General features: G+C 35.6%; 1 protein-coding gene across 1 annotated transcript; it reads left to right on the top strand.

Moving 5' to 3' along the window:
* Window positions 1-668: 668 nt before the first annotated feature.
* Window positions 669-27,035, top strand: SLC6A15 (solute carrier family 6 member 15; the record flags this gene model as incomplete). The annotated part of the gene is made up of 11 exons (XM_081996310.1): window positions 669-957; window positions 9,598-9,755; window positions 10,244-10,370; window positions 12,262-12,443; window positions 13,099-13,209; window positions 17,067-17,308; window positions 17,414-17,606; window positions 18,589-18,781; window positions 21,544-21,703; window positions 24,493-24,655; window positions 26,140-27,035. The coding sequence occupies 11 exons, from the start codon at window positions 669-671 to the stop codon at window positions 26,509-26,511; spliced, it is 2,190 nt and encodes a 729-aa protein (XP_081852436.1). The 3' UTR covers window positions 26,512-27,035.

Genomic DNA, 27,035 nt, shown 5'->3' with positions numbered 1-27,035 from the left:
TGCTTTTGAAGCACTAGGTGCATCCTATGTATCAAAATCTTAATTGCTGCATGACTTTCAAAAATCATCTGAAAAACTTAATCTACTTTAAAATATATTGTTAATAAATTCAGGTACAGCTTTAAGTCAGGAAGTAATGGAAATTTGGCTTATAGATTTTATGTAAAGTGCAATACCCCATTATACCTGCTAAGAAGAATCTTGTTACGCTGTCAAAATATGACCAGTTAGGCTATCAGTCTTTAGGAACTAAAAAAACAAAACAAAACCCTTAGCGAGTGAAATGTATTCTACATAAACATTTAAGACCAAAAAGTGGACTTAATTCCTATAATTTGGAAGTGGTTTAACATCTGTTTCTTTTCTTCTTCTGTCAAATCACTGAGATAAGCAGAAATGGGTAAACCAAAGCATATGATTTCTGAATTACGTTTCTTCTGCATAATAGTATAATATTCCTTTTTATTTTTTTCACAGATACTTTCAGTTGAACAAACGTTCAGATACAGAAGGTCTTACTCTTGATTCCCTGGTGTTAAGGACTCATCAGGCCCCATCTTCAGTCAATTTCTTCAATATTTTTGGTCAAGCAGAGGGAGAGCTTTCTTCAGCACTTGTCCATCGGTCTCAGCTGAACTTCACTTCTTTACTGTTTTCTCATATTACAAATGCCTAAGAACAGCAAGGTAGTGAAAAGAGAACTAGATGATGAGGTCATTGAGTCAGTTAAGGACCTTCTCTCTAATGAAGACTCTTCAGATGATGCCTTTAAGAAGAGTGAACTTATGGTTGATGATCAAGAAGAAAAAGATGTAGATGTTGAAGAAGGCTCAGATGTAGAAGATGAAAGACCTGCTTGGAACAGCAAACTTCAATATATTCTGGCACAAGTTGGATTTTCTGTGGGGTTGGGGAATGTGTGGCGATTCCCATATCTGTGTCAGAAAAATGGTGGAGGTAAGTCTTGCGGTAGCTAGTTATAGCTAAATGATGAAGATAACCTTTCAGATTTCAAGGTTAGCAAAGATATCCACAGTAAAACCTGCTCCAGCATGTCAGGTTTTTCTTTTAACTTCTACCAGAGCTTATGAGGAAAAACGCATATTCTTTTTATTTAGAGAGACACATCTGCTAAAGTAGTAAATTCTTCTAAGATTTCATTTCCTTATTTTAGGGTAGAAAGTTCTTGGTGTGACCTTAACTAGTGGTCAAACTAGTGGTTAAGCAAAACACGTCTTTATGGAGAGGTTATTATTTAGGACCTGATTATTGTTGTGCTAAAATGTTCCTTATAGTACTTGGACAATAAATCACGGCATTAAATCTGCATCCACTTTAAAGACCAAAGCGGTATTTGGTCTTTAGTATTTACCGTTACTAAGCTTCACACCTTTACTTTTAATTGCCTTTAGCTCTTAAGCCATTTGATCATAAGTTACTTTCTGCAAGAACAACAAAATACTGTAGGAGTGAAAAGGATTTTTTTACTGATAATGAATAATTTAAGTAATAACATTTACATTAAGGGAATACATCTGTTTTGTGCTGTTAAATGGTTAACTATTTTCCTAAATAACAAGTTACTTTTCACTTCAATAACGTTAAGCTGTTTATCTGTTAGCTGTCCATCTATGGTCTTGAATGTAGTATGAAGTATGAGGCTGGAGACTTTCCCTTATGAAAGGAGGATTAGTGTTTTATCCTATGCTATACTGTACCCTAGTATACTACATTAATGCTCATCCTATTGTAGCTAATTACTTAGCTGAATTCAAAACAAAACTGTCACTTTTTATGATACAAACAGAAAAACTGTACTACAGAATAGAAAACAAAGAACAACATTTTATTCTGGATTTTAAAAGTTGAATGGTAAAACTGATGTAACTGAGGAGTACAGAAATGAGCCTAGGATATAATCAGAGTATAATTTTGTACTTTCGTTTGTTTTCTCTCATTCAGTTCAAGCTGTAAAAATGGAGTTCATACTGTCAAATATTCCATCTCCAGGATAAAGCCTAAATTCTTTTATATCTACTTATAAGATTATTTTTTCACTCTCATTTAGCTTCCTTTTTTTCCTCCTCTATTCTGGAGAGAAAGTCATTAAATGGTTGATTTAGTGATTTGTGTGGAATCTGAAGTGTTCTTCATCTGTAACTGTGATATTAACCGAGAAAATATGTTTAATGTAGTTTTTCAGTGGATGTTAATCTAGTCTTCTAGACACAGTATAGGCTTGATCATGTATCACTACTAGTTGGAAAAAAGAATATGTTTGTTAATGAACAATTTTTAAAACAAACTGATTTGTAGTTAAAGATGTGGCTATTAAAATGTTTATATTCTGTATCATTTCATCCTACGTATGGTGTCAAGATGTAGTCTCAAGGATAATGCATTAGAATGGTTTCTTTTGTGTAGTTGTGTCACTTTGGAAAGTCTGTGTTTAATATACTTAGTTACTAGTTTTGCAAGCCCATTGGATTCTCCTTCGAACAACAGAAAGGATCTGTTGGTATGTTCCTTAGGCTGGTGGATTCATACTGTCAGGCACTCTTCCAGTGAGTGTAAATTTAATTCAGATCAAATATAAATGTACTAAAGTATTTAATAATTTCACGTTTTAGGAAAAAAAGCCAAAACAACCTTCAGGGATTATGGCACTTCATTAATCAAACTTGAAGAAAAAAAAAAAGGAGTAACTTCAGGTTGAAGTTAAATGTTTTCCCCTGTACTGTTATTGCAGGAAATTGGATATATAACATAATCTGTGGAGACATAATGTTTTCTGCATATGACTGAGACATGGATGTATTTGGCTTTTAACAATAATTTTGCACTATTTTAGCAAATTGCAACCTTCAGCACAACAGAGAAAAAACAAGTGATCATTAGAGCTAAAGCTTTCTTGGTTTTCAAGTTAACCATAATGCAAGATAGAGAAGGTGACACAAAACATTGAAACATATGAAGGACATTGGTGCCTGCATATGTATATGCTGATGGACAGATAAATCTCACAAGTGCATAAAAGAATAGGGGAAGGGAGGGAAAAGTTCAAATGCATGGTAAAAGAAACTACACACATTTTATATGAGGTTCCAGTTTTCTACTACTATTTCATATATGTTTCATTCTAGGTAAAATTTGAGTGTTTTTATGCAACCCATTCTAACTGTCAGCATCAGAACTGTTTCTTTTGCTGAGAAAGCTGTATTATAAATTCCTGTTGAAGTCTCTGAGTATGAGGTAAACAGCCTTTCTGTGGATTTTCATTAGAACTGTTGCAGTGGAGCGTATGGCTGGGTCTCCACCTTCAGTCTTGTCCAAACGTTTTTCATTTTCTTCCCTATGTTTAAGCAACTTATACTTGGCAAACAGAGAAGGCAAATCCTAACCATGTAGTAATCAGTTTTGTCTTTTTTTTAAACTTCTGTGACATAAACAACAAAAGCAACAAAATAAACATAGAAAAGACACAGAAAAGTTAGCCCAAATAGTTATATATTATTAGAAGGTTTTGAGGAGAAAAAATTGGGTATTTACTGCTCTGTTTTCTAGAGAGATTGGGTTTGTTTATGGCTATGGCCTGTGGTATGCCAACACTTCTGACTTCAGAGCTCTGCACTGCTTCAGTGAGGTGTCTGCGGTATCATCTTCAAAGATAACTTGTATATCACTACACTGCACTGATACTTGGACATCCACAGAGATCTTTCCAATCTCTATTTCCAGGTCTGGTCTGTACTGCCAAAATAAGTGCCTTAGCTTTCTTTCTTGTGATCCTTCCAACAGTTTTTCCTGTTGCTTTAATTCATATAAACTCATAAATATTTAGGCTAATATCTTGTATTTTTCATGCTCATTTAAGTTACAGCTAGACTGGGTAGCTCTTTGCTGGCTTTCACACTTGGCTTTTTCCCACAAAAAAGTTTGTCATGAGAGGTGAAAGAAGAGGCTAGTACGCAGCTGGGATGAACTTCAATCCGCATTTGGGATGTAGCTGTAATTCAGGAAGTATCAAGAGAAAGAAAATGTCTGAGAAGAGACTGAGAGCACTCAATGGTGCTAATTTTCTTGACTTGGGATGAGAGTGAGGGCTCAAAGGAGTTTTTTAGGTTCTGCAAATGAAGGGCTGAAGGTGTTCAGTAAAGTTTTGAAGAACTGACTATAGATCTCTCTGCCGCCTTCACCTCTGTCCTCACGACAGGTTCCCCTTCTCCCAGGTAGGCAATGCCCAGTCCCCATCTGGCACTTAAGGGACCTCTTCCACTCTTTGCAGCCTAACAGATAAAAAATCTGTTTCTTTCTTGATGCCTCACAAAGTTGATTTGCATTGGAGTTGGGTATGCTCCTAACTTGGCTTTAAAGGTTTTTTACATTTATCATTTTTACACTATATAGTTTATTACTCCTTTGCTATATGAAGACATATATGTGTGTTTGTTCAGATAGGCACAGTTCCTATATAATATTTTAATAACCTATATTAACATGCAATAGTTTCAAAGCTGCATCAACTTCCTATGATTGATAGTAAGCCTTAAAAATACAATGCTCAGGTCTACCCAGTCTTGCTGTGAGGCTAATAAATAGTGACAAACTAGACCTATATTTTCCTGCTGCTCATTGCTATCATCTGGTGAATAGCTTGCACACCTTTTACTTTTTTTCAAACGCAGGAAATATTTAAAGTTCATTCTGTTTGGTTGTCATTTCCCTTAGGATTAGCAGAAGTAAAATGGTACTTTCACATATTGGAAGTAACAAAAGCAAACTAAATTAGCTGTTCTGCTAGAATGAGTGATATTTGACTCAGTTTTATTATGAAGACAAGTGAACACAGTTATGTAAAAGGTGCTTCCAGTGTTGCAGGTGTTATTGGGAGTCTACAAAGTACAGCACACCCAAAGATTTTGTATTGCATTTTTGTGAGCATTAACATAATTTTCCTGTTTTTTTTTTTTTTTATTTAAGGTCAGTCTTTTGAGTTTTTACATCACAGAGATATTAAAAAGAGCTAGTAAACAATGATAAATAGACAAAAGCTCTGAGCAGCATAGGGAAATCTATAGCAGATTATCTTGCCATTATGTTTTGAAAAGATTGACGTAGGTAGAGTCACATAATGAGTTTTTACAGTTAAGTAGTCTGGATTTTATACTGAAATACCAGCAGGTTGAACAGTTAAGTTCTGTGGTCTTATAAAAAGCAAAGCAGCTATTGCTGACAAGTGCTGAGGAAATAGGGTGTAAACTGTTAAAGACTGAGTAGTCATTAGAAACTACAATCTGGTTGTCTGATACAAGCGGAATGAAAACAAAACAAGTATTCCTTGTATTCCAAAACTGAGTATGGATTCAGTGGCTTCATTATTTAGCTTTTGATCAATAATTTATAATAAGTGCCTTGAATTCACTGATGACTTCAATATTATATTGTGAGTTCTGATTTACACTGTACTGTCAGACTCAAAATTTAGTTGTACTTCAGTGTGGTAAAAATGTCGTCTTTTTATTTTTCAGCTGTAATTCTTCATTAAAGCTTATTGGCTAAGGGGATTTGCATCCCTTAAGCACAGCTTTGTAAACAGGCACACATGAACATATTTAAACTGTGAAAGACTAGTGACAGGAAGACTGTCCAATCAGTTAGATAGACTACCAACATACAGATAAAACATAAAACCTTTTATCAGAGTTATCCTGATAAAAGCAGTTTATATTTTGTAATGGCAAATAATTTCATTCATAGGAGCTTAGTAGACTGTAAACCTATAGTGTTTTGTTGCCCACTTGTCATAACTTCGAAAATTTAAACATTTGACATTGAAAATAAGTTGATCTTCATCTGAATATCAGCTTCTTGCTAGCTTTCTATTAGTAAGTGTCCAGTAAGCTGTAAGAACTGGGATGTCTCCTTGAATAAGAGTTAAATCAGACACTAGACACTTAATTGAAAACTAGTACAGCAGCAGTTACAATGAATCTGGAAAGTTACTAAATTTTTGAGGTTACATCAAGAACGGCTAGGAGAAGAAAAGTTCTTCTGTAGTATCAAGATGGCAATAGTTATGTTGTCTTGCATTATTGCTTCTGAAATTATTTTCCAACTCTTTAGTCACTATGAATCATGTCATTTTGTTATTTTTGCCCCGTGAGCATTTATAAGAAATTAAATCAAAACCAGAGTTAATATTCTATTTCTATCAATAATGTTGCCAAATGTAGACATATTGTAATGTCAAGAGAGACAATTTACCAGTTATCCCATTACGGCACTTGGTTAAATAAAAAAATTAAGAAATCAAAGCAGTGCTGTGCACAGTATTAACATTCACCAGTTCCTGAAATCTTTTGTATCTTTGTCATTCATTCTATTGAAGAAGGATGAGGTATATTTTTTTACATTTTCTTTTTCCTTATGAAGTTGAGATTAGTTTTTTAATATGAAAGCCAGTGTTTAAGGCCAAAATATGCAAAAAAGTGACTTTACAGTAGAATACTTTTGAAGAAGGAGAAAGGAGATCTGGGGATCCTGGACCACACAGAATTGTAATGCTCAGAAGGCTGCAGATCTAGCAGCCAATATAACTAATTGTAGGATGCCATTCAAGGCCAGCATGTATAGTTTATTGTTCTAATTCAAATAAAAATGATCCTTATTCAATATTGTAACTCCAAAGACCCATGTTTTCATGCACTGGCAAATAAGAGACATGGTGAGCTGTTTCCATAGTGATTCTGTTTTATGATGAAGTGAAGATTTCTCATAGTTCTTTGAAGTATGTCTAGCTTCAAGGGAAGGCTGAAACAAAATACTTGACCAAAGATGCTGTGGTTTCATGCTGACTACAGGGCACAGACACCCTTTGCAGCTGTCATACACCGTTGCATAATCCATCCATGTCCAAACTATATTGCACTGAAACTCATGTGCACTATTTTCTATGATTTCTTTCTTTTGGGGATGGGCACAAGATCAGAAGGGAGCTCAGCAGGTTTGAATGATCAGAAGACCAGCGCTTCAGGTGCTCTACAGAAGCCCTGCAGAATAGAGGTGAACCCTGCTGGCTACCCACACTGAATTACAGGGTTGTGTCATATATAATGTAATGTGGATTTAACACCACATTTATTTAACTCATTTAGTTGAATCTAACTGATAAATCTTGCAACTTACATTGATACTGCACCATAAAACACCCACGTCAGCCCAGTCTTTAAACATGTGCTTAACTTTGCAGCCTTGTGATTAAGGTTGTGGACTGGGACACTGAAGAGCTGGGTTCAGTTCCTGCTCTAGTACAGTCATCCAGTGGGATACAGGGTAAGTCACTTAGGCCCCGATTTTTTTTTAGCTGTTTAGGCTTGACTCTGCTCAGCTATGCAACACCTGTCTAATTAAGACCTTAGGTATCATTTACAGTAGTGTTATACTATTTAAAGGACTATGTACTGTTGGCTTTCAATTAATTGTGTGACCAAATTTTTAAAGATAGTGATGCGAAAGCTTCTCATTTGCAATGCAAATTTGCAGCATACTTCTGTCTCTCAAAATTTTTGAGAGAATGGCAGTGATAAAGCAAGGGTATTTAATGGTATTATTTGTCTTCTATATTCTTAGGACAGATAGTCCCCCTCATTTTGGACTGTGGTTGTTACTCTAATCCTCAGTTTTCCTCACGTTTATTTCCTTCTGTCTCTGTTGTCTCTCTTTCCATAGTAGGAAAGTAAGTCCTTTGCATTCTTTACTGAATGGGAATGTAGCTGCTACCTCAGTAGAAATAATACTTAAATAGACAGTCTATACTGTGCCAAAATGGGTAGGCAGACCATGATGTTCGGTTCTATGCGGGAGTATTGTAACTTCAAAACCAGTACATTGTTCAGAGCCTGGCATAGATTTTGCCCAAATGCTGCTCAGGCAGTATCATTGCATATCATGTCATAAAAATAAAACACAAGGAGCTATTGCATTGCTAACAACAGCCTATAGGCTATCAAGTAAAGAAGATCAATATACTTTGTCTGGTCCACCAGTAGTTTTTCTCAGATATACTGTCCTCTGTCTTTTTTCCTACTTTTCTTAGATTCGAGACTGTAGTTAGTGCTCCATGCTTAGGATCTTTGTAAGATCTTTATAATGGAAGGTGATGTCCAATTTGTGTGTATTTCATGAAGAGCTAAATAGCAATTAGACCTATATAGAAGTGGATGGTACCAGAAAGTCTGAGGCTTCCTGCACAGCTTAGGAGAGTTTATCTTTTCTAAAATAAACCATATTCCATGAGATAAACTATCTACTAAGGATACGCAAATGACTGTGTATTTTGATAGACTCCTAAAAAAGCCCTAGAAAGTTGATGCTGAATGAAGAAACTTAAAGTAGGGCTTAGCTGGAGGTGAAGATAAATCCCAAAGTGGTTTCTGAACTTTGCTCATCTTCTCTCTCATCATGGAGATGAATAGACTGATTATACAACTTAATAGCTCTGAGTCTAAGCTTCTGAGGTCTTTAGATCTTTGCTTTGTAGTTTGCTCCAACATGCCACAGTCTGCATCTCTCAAGTGCTTTTCTTTAGCCTTATAGTGGTTGTAATCAAAAGTCCTAATCCCTTTGAGTTAGGTGGCCAGCACAGTACTCTGTATTGCAGTGTAAGAGCCACGCATTTGAGAATTAAGTGCAACACTGCTTATTGCTGATCCTTAAATGATTTGTTAGCTCTAGTCCTGAATACTCTGCAACAACAAGGAGGAAGTTCGGCTCTGGACTTGTCAGTGCACTTAGTGTATGGATGTATTTGCTTGCAATTAGTTTTACTGAAATAAATGAAGATAACATCCTGAAGTTAGAATTGTATATAACCATTTCCTGGGAATAAGAACTTGAAAAAAGGAATTGTTTTACATATACATGTCTAACAGTGAAGTAACAGTTACATTTTCAAATATGTCTTTAAGGAGATCTGGATCTACAATACTTCATTTCATTTCCACCTCATGTCTCTAGTCTCTGTCTGGAGCCTGGTAGAAATAGGATGACACAGTGTTCTTATTTAGCTGGATAGAATAATTTTTTTGAACATTGTGAAATCCCCTTTCTGACCATCTGAGATGCACATAGAGAAATCCACAGGACGGTCTTCTGAAACCACTTCAGAAAGTTGTATGCACAGTATGTTCTGTATTTCCTTTTTTATAAACTCAGTCTCGCTGCTCTGTTACAAGTCAAGGTGTAGAGTTTATTAAGAAATGTTGATTCAGCTCCTGATTGCATCACTATATCTCTAAAAAGTTTGATCAAATGCCCAAAATTTCACACAAGCAAACAAATAGATTAGATAATAACTCACTTTCAGTAAGATTTGCCTCAGAATGTTACAGTGCTTTAGAAATCCAATGTCTCTGGGCTTTTCATATCTTACAAGATGTATGGCAAAGATTCAGGTAAAATTAGCCTTTGCATGTGATCAAAAAAGCTTTGCAGTGAATGACACTAATTCAAACTCAAAGCTATTAGAAGGTTTCACATTTGTTGTGTCAAGTTCTGGCTCTTCATCTCACGCTAATTTATACTTTGTTCCTTCCATAGGTGCCTATCTTGTGCCATACTTAATCTTGCTACTGATAATAGGCATTCCACTCTTTTTCTTGGAGCTTGCTGTGGGGCAGAGGATCCGCCGAGGGAGTATTGGTGTGTGGAATTATATCAGCCCCAAACTTGGAGGAATTGGATTTGCAAGCTGTGTAGTAAGTTTTTAACATTAATCATGTGGTTTGCTTTCAGTCTGTATGATTTAGACTTACTGTTTTGCTGCAGGAAAAGGCCACTGATTTGTAGCTGGGCTTCAAGGTCAGTTGACAATGTTTTGGAAGATCTTAAAACTTAAATTAGTATATTAAAAAATATTAACACAGATGTGTCTGTAAAACCAGTCAACATGTATTTTGTTGACATGAAATTAGGAACTAGGCAACAGAGTAGTTTTCTGGAGAAAAAAGCCTGTAAAAATACAGGTGTTACATGATAAATACAGACAAAAGTGAAAATTTAGGAAGTGTCAGGTACTTTAATGGGGCAAGCCATTCAGTTCTTATTCTGACTTATTTTAGGTAAAATTAGGTTCAGTGGCTGATGTGTAGAAATATACAGAAGTTCAGTAGGGATTTTTTTTTTTTAATTAATTAACAAATGTAGTTAATAAATGTAACTTTTTGATATGTCTCTTTTTTTATAGGTATGTTTCTTTGTGGCCCTGTACTACAATGTTATTATTGGATGGAGTCTGTTTTACTTTTCCCAGTCTTTTCAGCATCCATTACCATGGGACCAATGTCCTTTAGTTAAAAATACATCTCATACTTGTAAGTCTATATTCATGTTACTAAAAATCATATAAAATATATAAAATTTTAGAGTTTCAAACAAAAAGGAGAAAAAATACAACTGAAAGAGATAAATTGTGGGGAAGAGTGTTGTATGTGGAACTGGTTTTGCATCTTAATAAAATGTCATGTTATAAAACTTGGAAAAAGTACAACAAAGAAACCTAGTCGAAGATAAATGTACTGTATTTGGAAAGCAACATCACTGTCAAATGCATTTTAAAGAGTAATGAAATTAGGAGAGTACTGCTTAGTGTGTTGCAAGGAAAAAAATGCTGATTACTTTCTTATTTTGATACTGCTTTTTATGCTTTCTTGATGAAAAACAAAGGTGGAAGAAACATATTTCTACATTTCAATTAGTAGGGTACTTTCTGGCAACAAAGCAAAAAGTGTTGCAGTACTAACAAAGCAGAAAATGGAACAATGTAAACATCAACGAAATGCATGTGATACAAGCATTGTTTCGTCTGTCAACTAATAGAAATCAGATAATTTGTTATTTGTTTGTTGCTATAATGAGATCGTCTCACACGGACATAACTACACAACAGCATTAAAAGTTCCTTATCCCTTGGTTTTGGTTATCTCATAATAGTTACACACTTCACATTATTCTTGCTCTTGAAATATGAAATCTGTCTTTTTATTTCAGATCTTAAATTTTCTCTATTTACCTTTTGTGGTTTTTCACCTCTTTAATAAAGAACATAACCAGACATATCTGAAAAGCCGTACAACATTTTTATAGTGTTTTGGCAGAGTTGCTTGCTTCATTTGTTTGAAATAACCAGTATATGTGAATGTTGGCGCACAGTCAAATTGACTGCATTTCATAAGCTATTGTCCATTAATCGAGCCACAGTGTTTGTCTGGTTATCCTGCCTAAATATTCTGCCTAAATAAGATATAGTGTGTCAGCCTACCTTAGGGAGAGGTCATCTGAACTAAGCTTAAAAACAGCAAAGTATTATATTTGATAACATCCTCTAATTTTTGGTAGTTTATTTCAGTAAAGATCTGACACCTGTGTTCTGTTTCTTAAAATTAGTGTATATTTTTTTCTTTTCAATAATTAACCTTGACTCAGGACCTAGCTTAGAGATATGATTGATTGTCAGATACAATTCTTCAATTTATGAAGAAGTTAAGTAAATATTTTCTTTGAAGAATTCTATTTATATCTGTTATATGTCTAGATACACACAATTTCTTAAAGTGTTCAGTAACATGAGTAAAGCAGAATTACGCTATAATCAAAAAGTCATTTCTGGAATACACATAGCAACCTTCATTTAACGTAGCTGTGTGGGAGCTATTTTTTCCTTTTCTCGTCACTTTGGTATCATTTTGTTGTTATGTTATCATTTATAATAGTAATTAAGTGCTTGTTGATTTGAGTGTCATATCAAAGCAGACAGAATTGAGAATTTTTTCCGTATATTTTCAAAATTAATATAATTCGGTGTTCAGTTTGAGAGAGATGCTTTTCATAGTATTATAAGTCACAGTATCATATGTAGGTAATCTAATGCTATGTGTGATAAATGGAATTTATGTCTTCACCTAGGCCTGCCTACTGTTGCGTACTTAAGTGAAAATTAAATTTTGCTTGGGACTTGGATTGACCATATGCAGAGGAATACATTATCCCAAAAGGGTGTTTCAAAAAGATATACCAGGAACCTTTCATTGCTAGCAGTCACTTTTTCTTTTAGAGAATGACTTGAGACACTTTGTGAGTTTAGTTTCTCAGTAAATGATGAGGGCACAATTGCAGATTTGGGGAATTGATAGAGTATTGTTATGAAATATGGGGAAAATACTTCTGTCCTGAACCCATTATTTACTTGCTAACATCTCTTGACAGTTGTGGAGCCGGAGTGTGAAAAAAGTTCTGCAACCACTTATTACTGGTACAGAGAAGCACTGAATATTTCCAGCTCTCTGTCAGAGAGTGGGGGTTTAAATTGGAAGATGACTATCTGCTTGCTGGCTGCCTGGGTCATGGTATGCTTAGCCATGATCAAAGGCATTCAGTCTTCAGGCAAAGTGAGTATACTGTTTACCTAAATGTCAGTGTTTTACTTTGAAACATTTCGCGACATTTTTGTTCACCACACCCTCTATTTACTTTCCCATGAAATCTGCAGGAGCAGGTTTGAAGCTGTGACTCACTCCAGTATTTGTATAATATCAAGTAGAGGAATGTTACTAGTTAAGCATTAAAATTGTGGTAATTTAGCGGGAACACAAATGTGAGGAAGAAGAATAATTTCTATTCTCATCAACGTAACTGTTTCAAGTAACTGTACCTCAGCTTCGTGGAATTGTTAATGCAACATGCATAAATCTGCATGTTTCTGAATGTCTAAGGAATTAGGTTTTCATGTATACTCACCCTATGATTGCAGTGCACTCAGGTCCTCAAAATTTCCTGGCATGTTGCTTTTTATTGTTACTGTCAATGGTATCCATGCTTCTGTCATTAACACAGCTGCTTTTCAGGATTCTGGATTGTTTCTTTTGACTAATGACTAACCATCCTTTTGCATCTGGGTCCATCTGAGACAAGGGGAATGGGAAGTGCCCTGCACATTTCTTAGAGCATATGATTATCAATTCAGTCATATATTGACTAACAAATGAAGCTATTGAAAATAAAGTCCGTGGATGTCATGTTAAATTTCTTTTTAATGTTTTTCAGATCATGTATTTTAGTTCCCTTTTTCCTTATGTGGTACTTCTATGCTTTCTGATCAGAGGACTGCTCCTTAATGGGTCAGTGGATGGAATTCGTCACATGTTCACACCTAAGGTATGTGCTTAATTTGCGGTGTATTAAAGTTTCAGTGGCAATTTGACCATTTGTGAATGCTCTCATTTAAGCTTATCATTTCCATAGAACATTTGACCATTTTCCTGTTTGGTTAAATTACAAAATTGTTGACCTCAGTGGCACAATATCAGGCCCTAAGGTCCAAAGTCCCTAAGTGTTCCAAGGGTCTGTGTAGAGTTACCTCCCTTAGGTGACAAATTCACAGAGTTAGATGCCTTTACAAAGCTAAGCAACTGAAAGTGCTATTTCCAGGGTTTAGGATGTTTAGAAACCTCCAAATACTGAAAAGAGAAATGAATCTTAAATCTTTCCATTCTCTAGCACTGAAATGCCTAGTTTGGGGTGCCACAGTGAAATGCCTTACCTTGAATGCTGTCATGAGTTTACAGAATTAACTTGTTCCTTTTGAAAGGGGACAAATTTGTCCCTTTTTAGAAATATATTAATGGTGTTTGCACAGTAACCCAAAAGTACAGGAGACCTGTCTCTAATACTCTGCTGATCTTTAAAAAGTAGTGTAAGTACTCACCGTTCAGCTTTCTTTACCATGTTCCTTATGGTTATCATGCCAAGAAAGCAGCAGGTCTAAGCATACGTTTTTTACTGTCAACATTTTTACTGGCAATGTGTGTTACAGAGCTTTAGATTTTATAACTATGGACCTGAGATGGGATGTTATGAATCATTGTTTAGCCTGAGATCTAAATTCTACCCATACCCATCTCAGATGCTTCTAACTGTATTTATACTATAGGAACAGCATGTTTGAATAGTCAGAGCCATACTGGCTCAGGAATGCATAATGCCGGGCTTCATGTTGTGTTATGAAATGGACTTCTTGGAAAGTCCATTTCATAATACAGTTGAGCAGAACAGGACTGATGTTTCAAAAATAAAAGCCAAATAATAAGATGATTAAAATCAATGCACATAGTGGCTAATGCCAGATGACAGGGTGTTGTCTGTTGTTTTGATTCAAGGTGATTTGAGTCTGTGGAGAACTGTCATTCTATAAAAATGACCTTTGCTAGCTACCACGTTATTATTTCTTGCATTGTGATATGCAGTTGTGCTCTGCTTCACTGGCTGTCACCACTTTTATAGAGTCGTTCTGCAGAAACTTGCAGGCTACTCAGGCAGATCGGGGGAAATCCGATGAACAGAGAAATGTAATGCTTAGTGGCAAAGAGGAAGTCTATAGCAGAGAGGGAATACAGACCTCTTGAAGTTACAGTTTGGTTTCTCAACCGTAGTATTAATCTTTTCTTTAACTAAAGAAGTGCCACTAAATGCTGAGGGGAAAGTAAACACTGAAAATCCCCTTGGATACCAACACCTCTTCACCCTTCACTATTTCATCTTTCATGAGTTAGACCTAAAATAAGTTGCAGCTGATGCTTACTTTATAGTTACTTTATATCTTAATCATACAATTGTTTCAAGTGTTCAGATAAGCAATCTTGAAAGAAAAATTGTTTTTAATTTCTTCTACTGGTTTCCAGTTCTGTGTCTCAAAATTTAGGTTGTGGCATATATTTGATGTTAGGAGGCCTGTACGTCACGTATAGTATATGTGAATATAAATCTTCAAAAGTATTTTCATTATAATCTCCGATTGCTTCTATACTTGAGCACTAATTTGGACTGTGGGTTCATATGAAACTGCCCGAATGAATTCAGACTCACCCACCTGTTGATGTTTCTATTCGCTCCATTGTGCTAATAGTTTATTCGGGCAGGCAGACTGTAAAAAAGATTGCTAAACTGATCTACGTTGAAAATAAAACAGAATCATAGAATTATAGAATCATTAAGGTTGGAAAAGACCTCTAAGACCATTAAATCCAACCATCAACCCAACACCACTGTGCCCAAAGTGCCACATCTACACGTCTTTTGAACACCTCCAGTGATGGTTGACTCCACCACCTCCCCGGGCAGCCTGTTCCAATGCCTGACCACCCTCTCAGTGAAGAAATTTTTCCTAATATCCAATCTAAACCTCCCCTGGTGCAACTTGAGGCCATTTCCTCTTGTCCTATCGCTAATAATCCAGGTAGATAGACACGAGAGGGGGAGACATCTTTTCAGCCTCGGTTAGTTCAGCAACGACTACTTTTTGACCACAGATGATCACAACACATTCCCACAGAACAGTTGCGTCAGCACAGCAGAGGACTGGCACACATTGGTGTAGGTGTGAAAGCACAGTGCTAATGAAGAAGGGGAGAATTTCTCTCTTAGGTGTGGTTGATGAACAAGGCAGAAATTCTAAATAATAACCTTAATGAAAAACATAAAGGTGACTGAAAAACCAGCTGAAGTGAACTACTACGATGAAACTGAAGAACCATATGAAGCTTAAATACAGAGCTCCCAAAATTTCGCAGAAAATATCTTATAATAGCAAATCAATATACAAGTTTATTTTGAAATGCTAGGGCGTGTGTATCTGTGCTACCTTTGATGATACCAAATGATACGTTGCAGAAAGCAAGAAACGTTCCGGTACTTCAAGCATTTACAGCTTTAGTAAAATTAAGACTGTTGCTCGAGCTCCCTCTAGTGGAAAAGCTCTGGCATGACTCTGTGATAGAGCCAGGTTGAACTACCTGCAATAGCTACCTGTGCATTGTAATTATAACCAAAATTTTAAATCAGAAACAAGTTTATTGTCATAAACGCTCTTTTTTACAAATATGTTGTATTTTATCTATATGTAAAAGAATAAAGAAAGTATCTGCTACCTATCTATAATAAATATTATACCTTTATGGGGAACTGGAAAATTTTTTAGAACGTTACCATAACAATAGCAGATTTTTTTTTTTTTTCCCCTCAGAGTAAGACCATCAGTCATCTGATGCTGGCATCTATGCTGATGCTTTTTAATTTTACTCTTTTTGATAAGCTTAGGATTTAAAAAAAAAACCAAACAAACCGGCAAAAAAACAAACACATTTGCAGCATTAAGGTCTTTCACTGTTAAATGAATGGAAGCCCCGAATCAACTTGAGAAAATCTAGTGTTTAAATTTCACATGTACTTCTTTTTTATGATTCAGTGTCTAGAAGGACCTGAGACAGGCAGGTGGTGACTTATAATTTTAACAAAGATATTTATTGGAAGTATGATCATCTGAAAGAGAAGGTTCATTTTTTTGATAAAAGGTTTAATGTCCCTCAAACACATCACCCATTTAACTTAGGGTAAGTTCAAGGCATCTAGCTTAGGGGACATTTGCCTTGTGGACTATACAGATTGTGGTGGCCAGTATTTATTTCATATGTTGCGTTTTGCTTTACGTATTTGCACATAATAGAATTCCATATAAGCATGTGTATCTCGTGGTCACTTTTCTTTTTCCTTTTTGAAAAGTAACAACAAAACAACTTTTAACATACTTACTGCATTTATAAGAAAGTTGATAATCCCAAAATAAATCTTAATTCTAACAACTGATGATACAGGTACTGTAAAAAGAAAAAACAGTAAATATTGTAAATGATAAAAAAAGGCAGATATTCTCTCTTATTTCACAGTATAACTATCTGCTAGTTCGGTTACCATATAGCTCCAGTCGTGTTGCATTGTTGGGAATATACGCTATTTCTCTTTAAGGATTGTATCGTACCAAATCAGTAGAAATTCTGTCCCGTAAATTCGCTCAATTTTAGATGTCACATTCAGCTTTCATTGTATCATAATGAAAATGCATTTGTAGTGGAGTATTAGCATTTTGTGATGTAGGTTGTCTTCCTGTTTTTTTCTGTTGTCTTTTCATATAATAGAAATGCATTTTATAGCTGACATATATTATATCTAATTTCAAACAGCTTGAAATAATGCTGGAGCCCAAGGTCTGGAGAGAAGCTGCTACTCAGGTGTTCTTTGCCTTAGGGCTTGGATTTGGTGGAGTCATTGCCTTTTCAAGCTACAACAAGAGAGACAACAACTGCCATTTTGATGCTGTACTGGTGTCCTTCATCAATTTTTTCACTTCTGTGCTGGCAACTTTGGTGGTGTTTGCAGTTCTGGGCTTCAAAGCCAATATCATAAATGAAAAATGTGTTATCCAGTATGAATATCAATTTCTTTTTTAAAATTATTTTTATGGTATATTTCATTTATGAATTAAAACAGATCATCAAATTTGATTTCTCTGTTTTATTGTGTTTTACAGAAATTCAGAGAAGATTTTAAAACTTTTGAAAATAGGCAATCTGAGCCAGGATATGATCCCACATCATATCAATTTCTCAAGCATTACAGCAGAGGATTACAATTTAGTTTATGACATTATTCAGAAAGTTAAAGAAGAAGAGTTTGATTCTCTCGGTCTGAAATCTTGTCAAATTGAAGATGAACTTAACAAGGTGAGAGCAATAAGTATGTCTTGAATATGGACATTGTAAATGGATGAATATACTGTGAAGTATACTTTCATGGAGTATCAGTACAGTGTACCTATGAGCAGTGCACTTAGAGATCTATGGGAAAAGAAGGTTCTGTGCAAGGTCCCATACCAGCTTACCTGAGGACATTTGAGTCTGATGTTTTAATATAGTCTTTACTGGTTTATAATATATTTTTATCATTATATCACTCTTTTCAGGAGGTGATTAAGTTTTTAAGGTTCTATTTTTTAGAAGAGTTGGGTGTAAGGATTTTTCCAACTACTAAACAGAAGTGTACCTATACGACATCTCAGACCATGATGTCTTCTAATGTTAAGATACAGTTATTAAATATAAATACTACTTCACTAAAAAGTAAAAAAGTTACTCTTTACTTATTAGATAATTGTTTAATCAATATCATCCTGTTTTGAATTCTTACAATCTTCCAATAAGCCAGATCTGTAAAAGAAAAAACATTTTTCTAGCTTTTTCAGACAGACTTCCAGTTTTAAACATTGACCTCTATGTATTTGCACCAGCATCTCAGGCTAAAATGTCAAACTGATGACTTAGACATTAAAAGTTTCTATGCTATTCCTGCCATTTAAATTTGAAACAAATACTTATAGAAATTAAGTCCTTTATATACTTATTGGAGAAAACAGTGTGTGTTTTGTAGCAGTCCTGTATAATAGCTCTCATGAAAAATTATCAGCGAAAGAGAGGAAGAAGTGTGTTGTTAATATCAACCAACTTAAAGGTTCTCAGCCAAATACTATATTTCAGTGAATAGTATTAATTAAGTTTGCAGGTTTGGAAGAACGAGATATTAGATAGCAGCTTCCCACTCTACCTTCAAGATTTAATCAATAATATTGCATGAACATGAAGTCATACTGTCACACTAGAAAAAAATACTGTCCATGACTAATAATGTGGATTTTTTTCTCACTGACAGGCGGTTCAAGGAACTGGTTTAGCTTTTATTGCCTTTACAGAAGCAATGACCCACTTCCCTGCTTCTCCCTTCTGGTCAGTCATGTTCTTCCTCATGTTGGTAAATTTGGGACTTGGAAGTATGTTTGGAACCATTGAAGGCATCATCACACCCATTGTTGATACCTTCAAAGTCAGGAAAGAAATTCTTACTGGTGAGTTGCACAAACTTTCATTTTCTCACTAGAGCATAAACTAAAAATTTTTTTGAGAGTATGAAGTCTTGTTTTTTGACATGAAAGTTTTCAGTGCTGACATTTTATGGAGCAGTAAATCACTGTATTCCAGACTGTACTTCCATGCACAGGCACATTAATATCTGTAAGTGAAACGTTTCCCTGAATGCTACAAGAGCAGGAACGTCCTAGAACTTCAATTTTAATGGAGGTTTTCTGTTACAAGTTCCTGTGTGGTCTGTCCTTCTGAGCTGTTCCAGAATACTTTCCATTCCAGCTTCTCGTAGATCAGGGAAACAAATCAAAAGGAAGGAATGAAAATACATTGCAAATTACTACAAGTTATTCCTAAGTAGGCCAATGAATTCCTATTTTATGATGAAATGTGTATTATGTTAAAAATGGGTACAGCTACTCTGTAGAGGAATGCATTTTTCCCTGTTGAATGTGGAAAGGGTCTTAAATAAGATGTCTGTTTAATTTTTTTTTTTTTAATGTCTAAAGTTATGTGAGATGTAGCTTGTTCATGTAGCTCTGATTGTTTGTAGCAACTTCTCTTTTTGAACTAGAACAACAGCATAAAATGTGAAACTTAGGTTTCTGAAAATCTTCAGGACAGCTGCAAGGACTTGATGTGTTACGCACAAATTCGGTTTTCATATCAATACCTGTGACAGGAGGGATAGAAAATAAAAAAATATAAACCTGCTTTACCATTATCTAACTCTATGAAGGAAACAATAATATATTTTCTAAGAGTCAACCCCTGATGCAGCAAAGCATGGCTCTTTCCAAACTGCTTGAGTACTTAATAAGTAATATTTAACAGAAGATTTTTTTTTTTTACTTTGTTAGATCTAAGAATAAAATTCTTCATAAAGATTAATCAACTGATTTTTCAGAAGTCCTAACCTATTGAACACTTGGGGTTGTTTTTTGTAGTTTTTTTTTTTTTAAATTAGCTCTTGAGTTTTTATTGAATGACCAGTGCAATGTTTAGAAATTAGCTGTTTTCCCTATGTATGTGTGCGAACACCGTGATACATAGTCATTACTCTGGACTAATGGAGCATTTTACAGTAATTCCTTGTTACAGCATTTGACAAAAAAACCCCTATTAAGATAAAGGAATATTCAAGAACTGCCTTTCTCTGGTAATTTTTTGAGTGTTATGCATGCATGATTTTTGCTAAACTCAGTTGTACTCAAAGGATTACAAGTTGATGTGGTGTTTTTATAATTAATTTACAAAACTGAAATGCCTGGATTATACTTCAAGCAGTATCAGTGGGATTTAACAAGGATTATGCCTGCACTAGAGTTTGTGCTTAGAAACCACAAGTCTTCAATTTTTGCAGAAGTGGGAACACATTTGCAACTTTTTGCACCATGGTTCCAGTTCAGTCCCTGTTGAGTTCAGGGAAACACTCATGTGCTTAAACTTATTTTGTGTTCAGTTATTTCCAAACTGGAATCTGCCTGTGTATGTGCTGGGTTATGGGGAGTATACCTACCAGAGCCTTAGTTCACAACTAAAGATGCATATTTTTGGGGTGTAATGATAAGACATGATGAGAGAACCTAAGAACAAGGATTTCTTAATTCACATACATGCAGTTCTGATGGTTTAATTATTTTCTTAGGGTCAGTAATAAAATTCAGTGTAATTAATGAGACTCAGGTTGAGGAGATTTTATCTGTGTTCTTCTGGTTTTGCCACCTTGTGTTAGGAGTTCACATCAATTTGTAATGATCTTTTTAATTCTACATTTCTGTTCTCTGTAAGTCATTATAACAATAGTTACTACAAGGTTAAAAGAAGAGATTGGTCTTATACCCCAGCATTTAAAAAAGTGCCGCTGTCTTCCTTTCACTACTTTAATCAATACTAATAGTTTATCTGGAATTTATAAAATGGGTATATTCTGGATATTTTACTTTGGCCCAGATTCCTCTCACCTAATTTTAGACTGCCTATGTGTGTCCTTGGCCTGAGCTCCCAGTGGGGAAGAAAAAAGGGCACTTGAAGTGGGAGAATCAGTCTTACTGGTGCTCAACCTATGGTTGATTTCACAATTCATTGAAATTTGACTTATTTTATGGCTACTTAAGCATTCAATTCCATTCTCAATGAATTTAGTAGGAAAAAATTATATTGAGATGCATTATGCAGGGTCAAGCATTCAAGAAGTATATTTCAAGTTGTCCTTAAAAAAAAGAAGAGACAGAAATGTTGTTGCTTAGAGCACAAATACGTTCAGATAGATCCTAATGGAAGTTCATGCCGTGAATGATCTAGGGGAAGCCTATTCAGTCTGTTTATTTTTTAGAATCATAGTCTGAAACTTTGTTTCTTTTCACTTCTAAATTCCCAAAAGTGATCTAGTGACCAAATAACATGATATATGATGTTTAGCTTACCAGTTCTGTTTATTTTAGCCTTGCATTCACATTAAGTTAAATGTTTACTGAGAAATAGTCACTTGATTAGTCTCTGCTGCTTAATCAGGGTAATTCCAGTAATTACTTCCGGTTTCATAACTCTTCCGCTAAGTAGGAAATGTGTAGAATTCCTAATAGTCTCAAAATTGAGACCCTAAAAAAAAAGAAAATGTTATCAATTTTGACGGTATGAAATAATGTGTTAAAGTATATCTTTGCTGTTTCAATCTCTCTTTATTTCCTCTTTGTCTGTGGAACTTTGTTATAATTACAGCTCACACTTCTGTCCTTTATTCCAGTCATCTGCTGCTTGGTAGCATTTTTTATTGGCCTGATCTTTGTGCAGCGCTCTGGAAATTATTTTGTGACCATGTTTGATGACTACTCAGCTACTCTGCCCCTGCTTATTGTGGTCATTTTGGAGAATATTGCAGTCACCCGAATCTATGGAATAGACAAGTAAGTGAAGTAAATGTATTTCCCTGTCCATAGCAACAGTATTCATAACAATAATTATTACTATTTTAATTATATAGCGCAAAGTTCTTGCTATGTACACATAAATACAAGTAACTATAAGGTGCGTCAATCTGGACGTGAATCTAGTCTGTTTTTAAGAACAGGTTTGGAGCAAGATATGCTGTATCAGGACGGTGTAGTGAAATTCAAAGCACAGATCCAAAGAGAGAAGAATGCAGTAAAAGAGGCAAAATTAGAGAGCTAGAAGGCTTTGCAAGTATGAAGAATTTGTATAGAAATAAGATAGCAAGAGAACAATTTCAAGAAGTAATAACCATGGTCTAAGCAGCAGATGAGGACGAGTACTCTGAACGGATCTGCAGTGTTTCAGGTAACCTGAGAGAGGAACAAAGCAAACTCTAATGGCAGTAATAATAAGAAAGTTCTAGTTTATGAACTAGATTTAGTTTGGGGTGCTGTAGCAGTTAATTTTTCTTTGCATTAGTTGTGAGAGAAGAGATAGAGGAAATGATAGCAAAGAATAGTGTTTGAATTTACTTGGAAGCAGCACAGTTGACAATGAAGTTAAGTGACCTTGTCTGATGGCTGAAAAGACCATCAAGTCCCTCTAAATTTTTTATGTCTTACAGAATGTATTCACTAAACGAGATTGATCTGTGCCACGTTTTTAAGGAATAGAAGAGTTTGTATCAAAAATACTCATGCCATCCACAGATAAAAGAGAGTATGCTATACTAGCATGCTGAAGTAATTTAAGCATCTGTGATTCCTTTGCATGTACGAGGGGTGACACAGAATGGGTGGTTTTTCATTTGACTTTTCACTTTCTGAGTAAGCAGCCAGTCCCTCGCCATAATGAAATAAAACTCTAATAAGAAAATTTAATTTTATGGTTTCCAGACGTTGTTTCTGGTCTACGCAAGTAGTGCCTGGTCTAGTTACTCATTAAGGAAGAATTCCCACTTGGGCCACATGTATAATCCTATAATTGATCACATAGACATGAAAACATCATGCAGATGCTTTTATACATGGAAACAAAAGATGAAACATGACCTGGATATCAGGTTGGTAATACCCAGTTAGGTGGAGTTCCACTGTGAAGGGAGGTAGACATGCCACAAGTCAGGTGACCTGTGAGGAAGTTGGTGTTTAAGAGTAGCTAAAATACGGTAATACTTTGCTTCTGAATCAGACTGCAGATGATTTGTGTTTGCAGAAGGGGTTCTGACAGGGTATAGCAAACAGTTAACAGGCAGATTTCCCATTCATAACATCCCCCTGAACCTCTCTCTGGAGTATTCCTAATATTTCTTCTGATGTGTATTTCTTCAGAATACTCTTCTTCAGGAACCTAGCATTCTTTGCAAAAACTGCCAGAATCAACCACCTCAGGTAGTCATTGGTTGTCGTAGCACCAAGGGGTCATACACATAGGTAAAGATCCAGGTATATGTCATCATAGACACATTGTCTTTGTTCAAATAGAAAAAAACCCAACATATTTCATCCAAAGGGATTACAGCCAAAGGATAGAAAAAAGAAAACATGTGGATCCCAAGCCAAGAAGGCATAAAATATTAAATATTTTTGGTTAACCTCATGACCCCTGGCCTTGCAAAGCAGCTGCTATCAAAATTTGTGTAGACCTCACAGCAAACAAAACTTACTGAAATAGAATCAGAGGTATTTATGGGATACGTCACTCATAGCTGAGGGAGAATGCTTCTGAAGATACCTGTTTGAAGATGGAAGTGGGAGATAAACACTGGAATCAGTGCTAAAGGAGCTTGGTAGCTTTTAAGAGGATAATTAGGATGGAGGTGATGAAAGACTTTAAAGTGAAGGTAACAGATTTATGTTTAATTGGCTGAAGAGATGGAGATCCCAGAAAGAAAAGGCTATCTATATAGGGCACAAACCATTTGTAAATTCAACTTCTTATTGTCGATGTGTTCCACTGCAGTGTAAACAAAGGGTAAAATACCCCAAACTATGCAGTTCAAAAATTTTTTTGAGACTTTGTATGACAGTAGCTTCACATATGTAACTGCTTTGAAAACATATTTATTGCTAGAAGAGCTTTTTTGAGACACACACTTCAAAAGGGAGTGGGACAACAAGGGAATTAAAACAGAATCAGTGCTTGTGCACACTCCAAAAGAATTAATTCTAAAAATATTATCTCTTTTTCTACTGGCTCTGGAACCATGCACTCCTCCGTCAAGAATACAAAAATAGGAGTTTTGTTCGTATCATAACTTGCAATTCTGAGGCAGAAGGAGGAAGATTTAAAACTTCACAAAGTTTTATTTCAGCAACTTACATGATGCAAAACATAGTTTATGCATAAAGTTTTTTTTTACACTGCAGCACACGTGGGTTCGAAATTAATTTTGCAAAATCTGTAAGATGTGCTGGTTTTATATGTCCTCAAAAGTAATGACACACGCTTCAGTAAACAAGCCAGCAGAGAATATAAGAAGATGTAAAAAAGATTCTTATAAAAGAAAGGTGAGTTTAAATGTCTTTACAGCATGGTCCAGCAAGCAGTTTACTAAGTCACTGCCCTGTGTAGTGAGTGATTCCTTCTGTTCATCTGTTCTGAACTAGTAATACAGGATCTATTTTTCAGCCCATCAAGTAATCAAAACTGCAGACATTTCTATACATGTATTTTTTTGAGTGTGTCTGTTCCCTCAAATTAGGTGCTATGTATCAATTATAGTACTTGAAATCTCAGTGTATGCTTTTTATTTCCTTCCCAGATTTATGGAGGATCTGAAGGATATGCTTGGGTTTTCTCCAAGCCAATACTATTACTACATGTGGAAGTATGTTTCACCTTTGGTATTGTTATGTTTGCTGGTAGCTAGTATTGTCCAAATGGGATTAAGTCCTCCTGGCTACAATGCTTGGATTGAAGATACGGTACGTATATAACAGGTGCCATCACCATCACAGTGATCGTAACTGAAGTATTTCAGAAGTACATGAAAAGACAAAAAATTTCCCATTAGAAATTAAAAATCAGTATAAATAATGACATGATTGTTTTTACCTCAAGTATCATTAATGTAAAACCAACAATTTTTTAATTTTAGAGTAGTTCTGCTTTAAAATATAACTGCTTGACATGAACCTTCATGCTTTTTGTGACTTTTAGTTTGTTGATGTGTGTTGTAGAAATTCTTAAGGGTGGCAGAGGTTGTTCACTTTCATTAAATTTTATTTTACTGCAGAAAATAGTTGGGTGATAACACTGAATAAATAATTTCAGATATCGCATAGATTTTTTTACATGGAATTAAATATTGAGATTAGCTACATCATAAATTTTCCCCTTTGGGAACACATATCACATTGTAGGTAAGAGCTGCATTAAAACTTGTCTCTGATAAGAATGTTTAATTTGTAAAAAAACTTGTCTGTGTGAACTGCAGAGTCAGTGCTGTGTGTTAGCTCCGTGAAGAGATTCAGTCAAGGGAACTCTTAAAGAGTTCTGTTAGCTTGTAGGCTCATCAGCCCTCAGCTGTGTCTACAGGCTTGTCATACAAAATACAGGGAGAATAAAATATCAGAGAGACGAATCTCTAGGACCCTTCTGAATGGACAATTGTCCAAATTAGCCAGTGGAAAAAAATTAACAGCAAAGACAGGTAAAGGGTAAATACAAGAGATTGGCTTTACTATAGGTAGACACCTGCCTCTAACCAAAGAACCACTACTACTTTCTTGGGATTCTCAGAAAAACGCTCTTGTTATGTTTGATTCTTGCCCTCAAAAATCATAAAGAGAAATACCTTAGAATACCAAACAGACTGTTCCTTTCCATGTATAAAATTAAATGTCAGTTGATTTACTACAGCAAACTGAGTCTGCTGGCCAGTGATTCATGGATACAGTAGAAGTGTGGGGTGCAGTCTCCCTGCCCCGGTAAATGTGTTATAGTTTACATGAAGTTTATACAAAGTGGAACAGATCCACAGGATGATCTGAGGACAGTCCTTCTCCAGACCAGCTATTAGCCTACAGAGCAAGGACTTATTTTGCAGGCATAGTTACAGATACCACTGCACACTTGTCTGTTCTGAACATCCCTTAAAGGATCAGGGAACAACTACAGAAAAATGTAGCAGAAGGCCTAATGTGAAAATCTTTATTTGGACTCTGCTAGAGTGCTCTGAGTGTCTCAGAAACTGTGGGACAGTGTTTTGGTTTCACTGGCAGAAAGATAGCAATCCTACATCTCCATGACTGTTCAAATTTGAGATCTGTAGTGGTGCCCACATGGTGGGTGCAAGGTTACAAAAAGATAAGAGTGTGTTTGAAAATTGCAGGTCTTGGTGAGGACTGCATGTTTGCTCTTTTTTAAGTAAGGGATGTGTTAATAGTTTTTCTCTTGGGTTGCTCAGGCTACGGAAGAGTTCCACAGCTATCCAACGTGGGGAATGATTGTCTGTATATCGCTGATGGTATTGGCCATACTGCCGGTTCCAATAGTCTTCATGGTGCGCCGTTGCAACCTTATTGATGACAGCTCTGGTAGTTTAGCATCAGTATCCTACAAAAGAGGCCGGATAATAAAGGAACCTGTTAATCTGGAGGGAGATAATACAAGTCTGATTCATGGGAAGAGTCCGAGTGAAGTGCCATCTCCAAATTTTGGCAAAAACATATACCGAAAACAGACTGGGTCACCAACTCTGGACACTGCTCCAAATGGACGTTATGGTATTGGGTACCTGATGGCAGATATGCCTGATATGCCAGAGTCTGATCTGTAATTGCATTTAAAATATGCTGTTTGTTTCTTCTCTCTCATTGATCATGGCTGTCCTACGAGAAGTGGTCAGCTTCACTTACTAGGGTGCAATCTCAGGTGCTCCATAGTGACAGTCTTTAAAATGTCGTGACTGTACATACAGGTTGAGAAAACTCCCTTTGGATTAATTCTCTGGGTTTTCATTTGCACTGAAGGGAACACATTCAAAATCAATGGAAGTCTACATCTGCCAGCATAGCCAAGAATTTGATTTTTTAATTAATTTCTAAATTTAAAGCTTTCTATCTCTGAAGCCCAGGTCTCACTCAAATACTTCTGAGGTAATAACACTGCAAATCCTTTTTTTTTTTTTTTTTTTTATTTCAGGTTAACTCCCCAGTATTGAAAGTGAGCTCAGAAGTAGTTCACCAAACCCGTGTTTGTGCAAACACTTGTATATACCTTATGTAGATACGCTGTACTTATTTTGTTAGCACTGATAATTACTTAGGCTACTAGCTGAGTAAAAAAAAAACCTGCAAACTA

The sequence above is a fragment of the Phaethon aethereus genome, assembly GCF_964289735.1.
Source record: "Phaethon aethereus genome assembly, chromosome: 1".
Classification (NCBI taxonomy): domain Eukaryota; kingdom Metazoa; phylum Chordata; class Aves; order Phaethontiformes; family Phaethontidae; genus Phaethon; species Phaethon aethereus.
The sequence above is the reverse complement of the archived record's forward strand: the minus strand, read 5'-3'. Positions and strand labels throughout refer to the sequence as shown.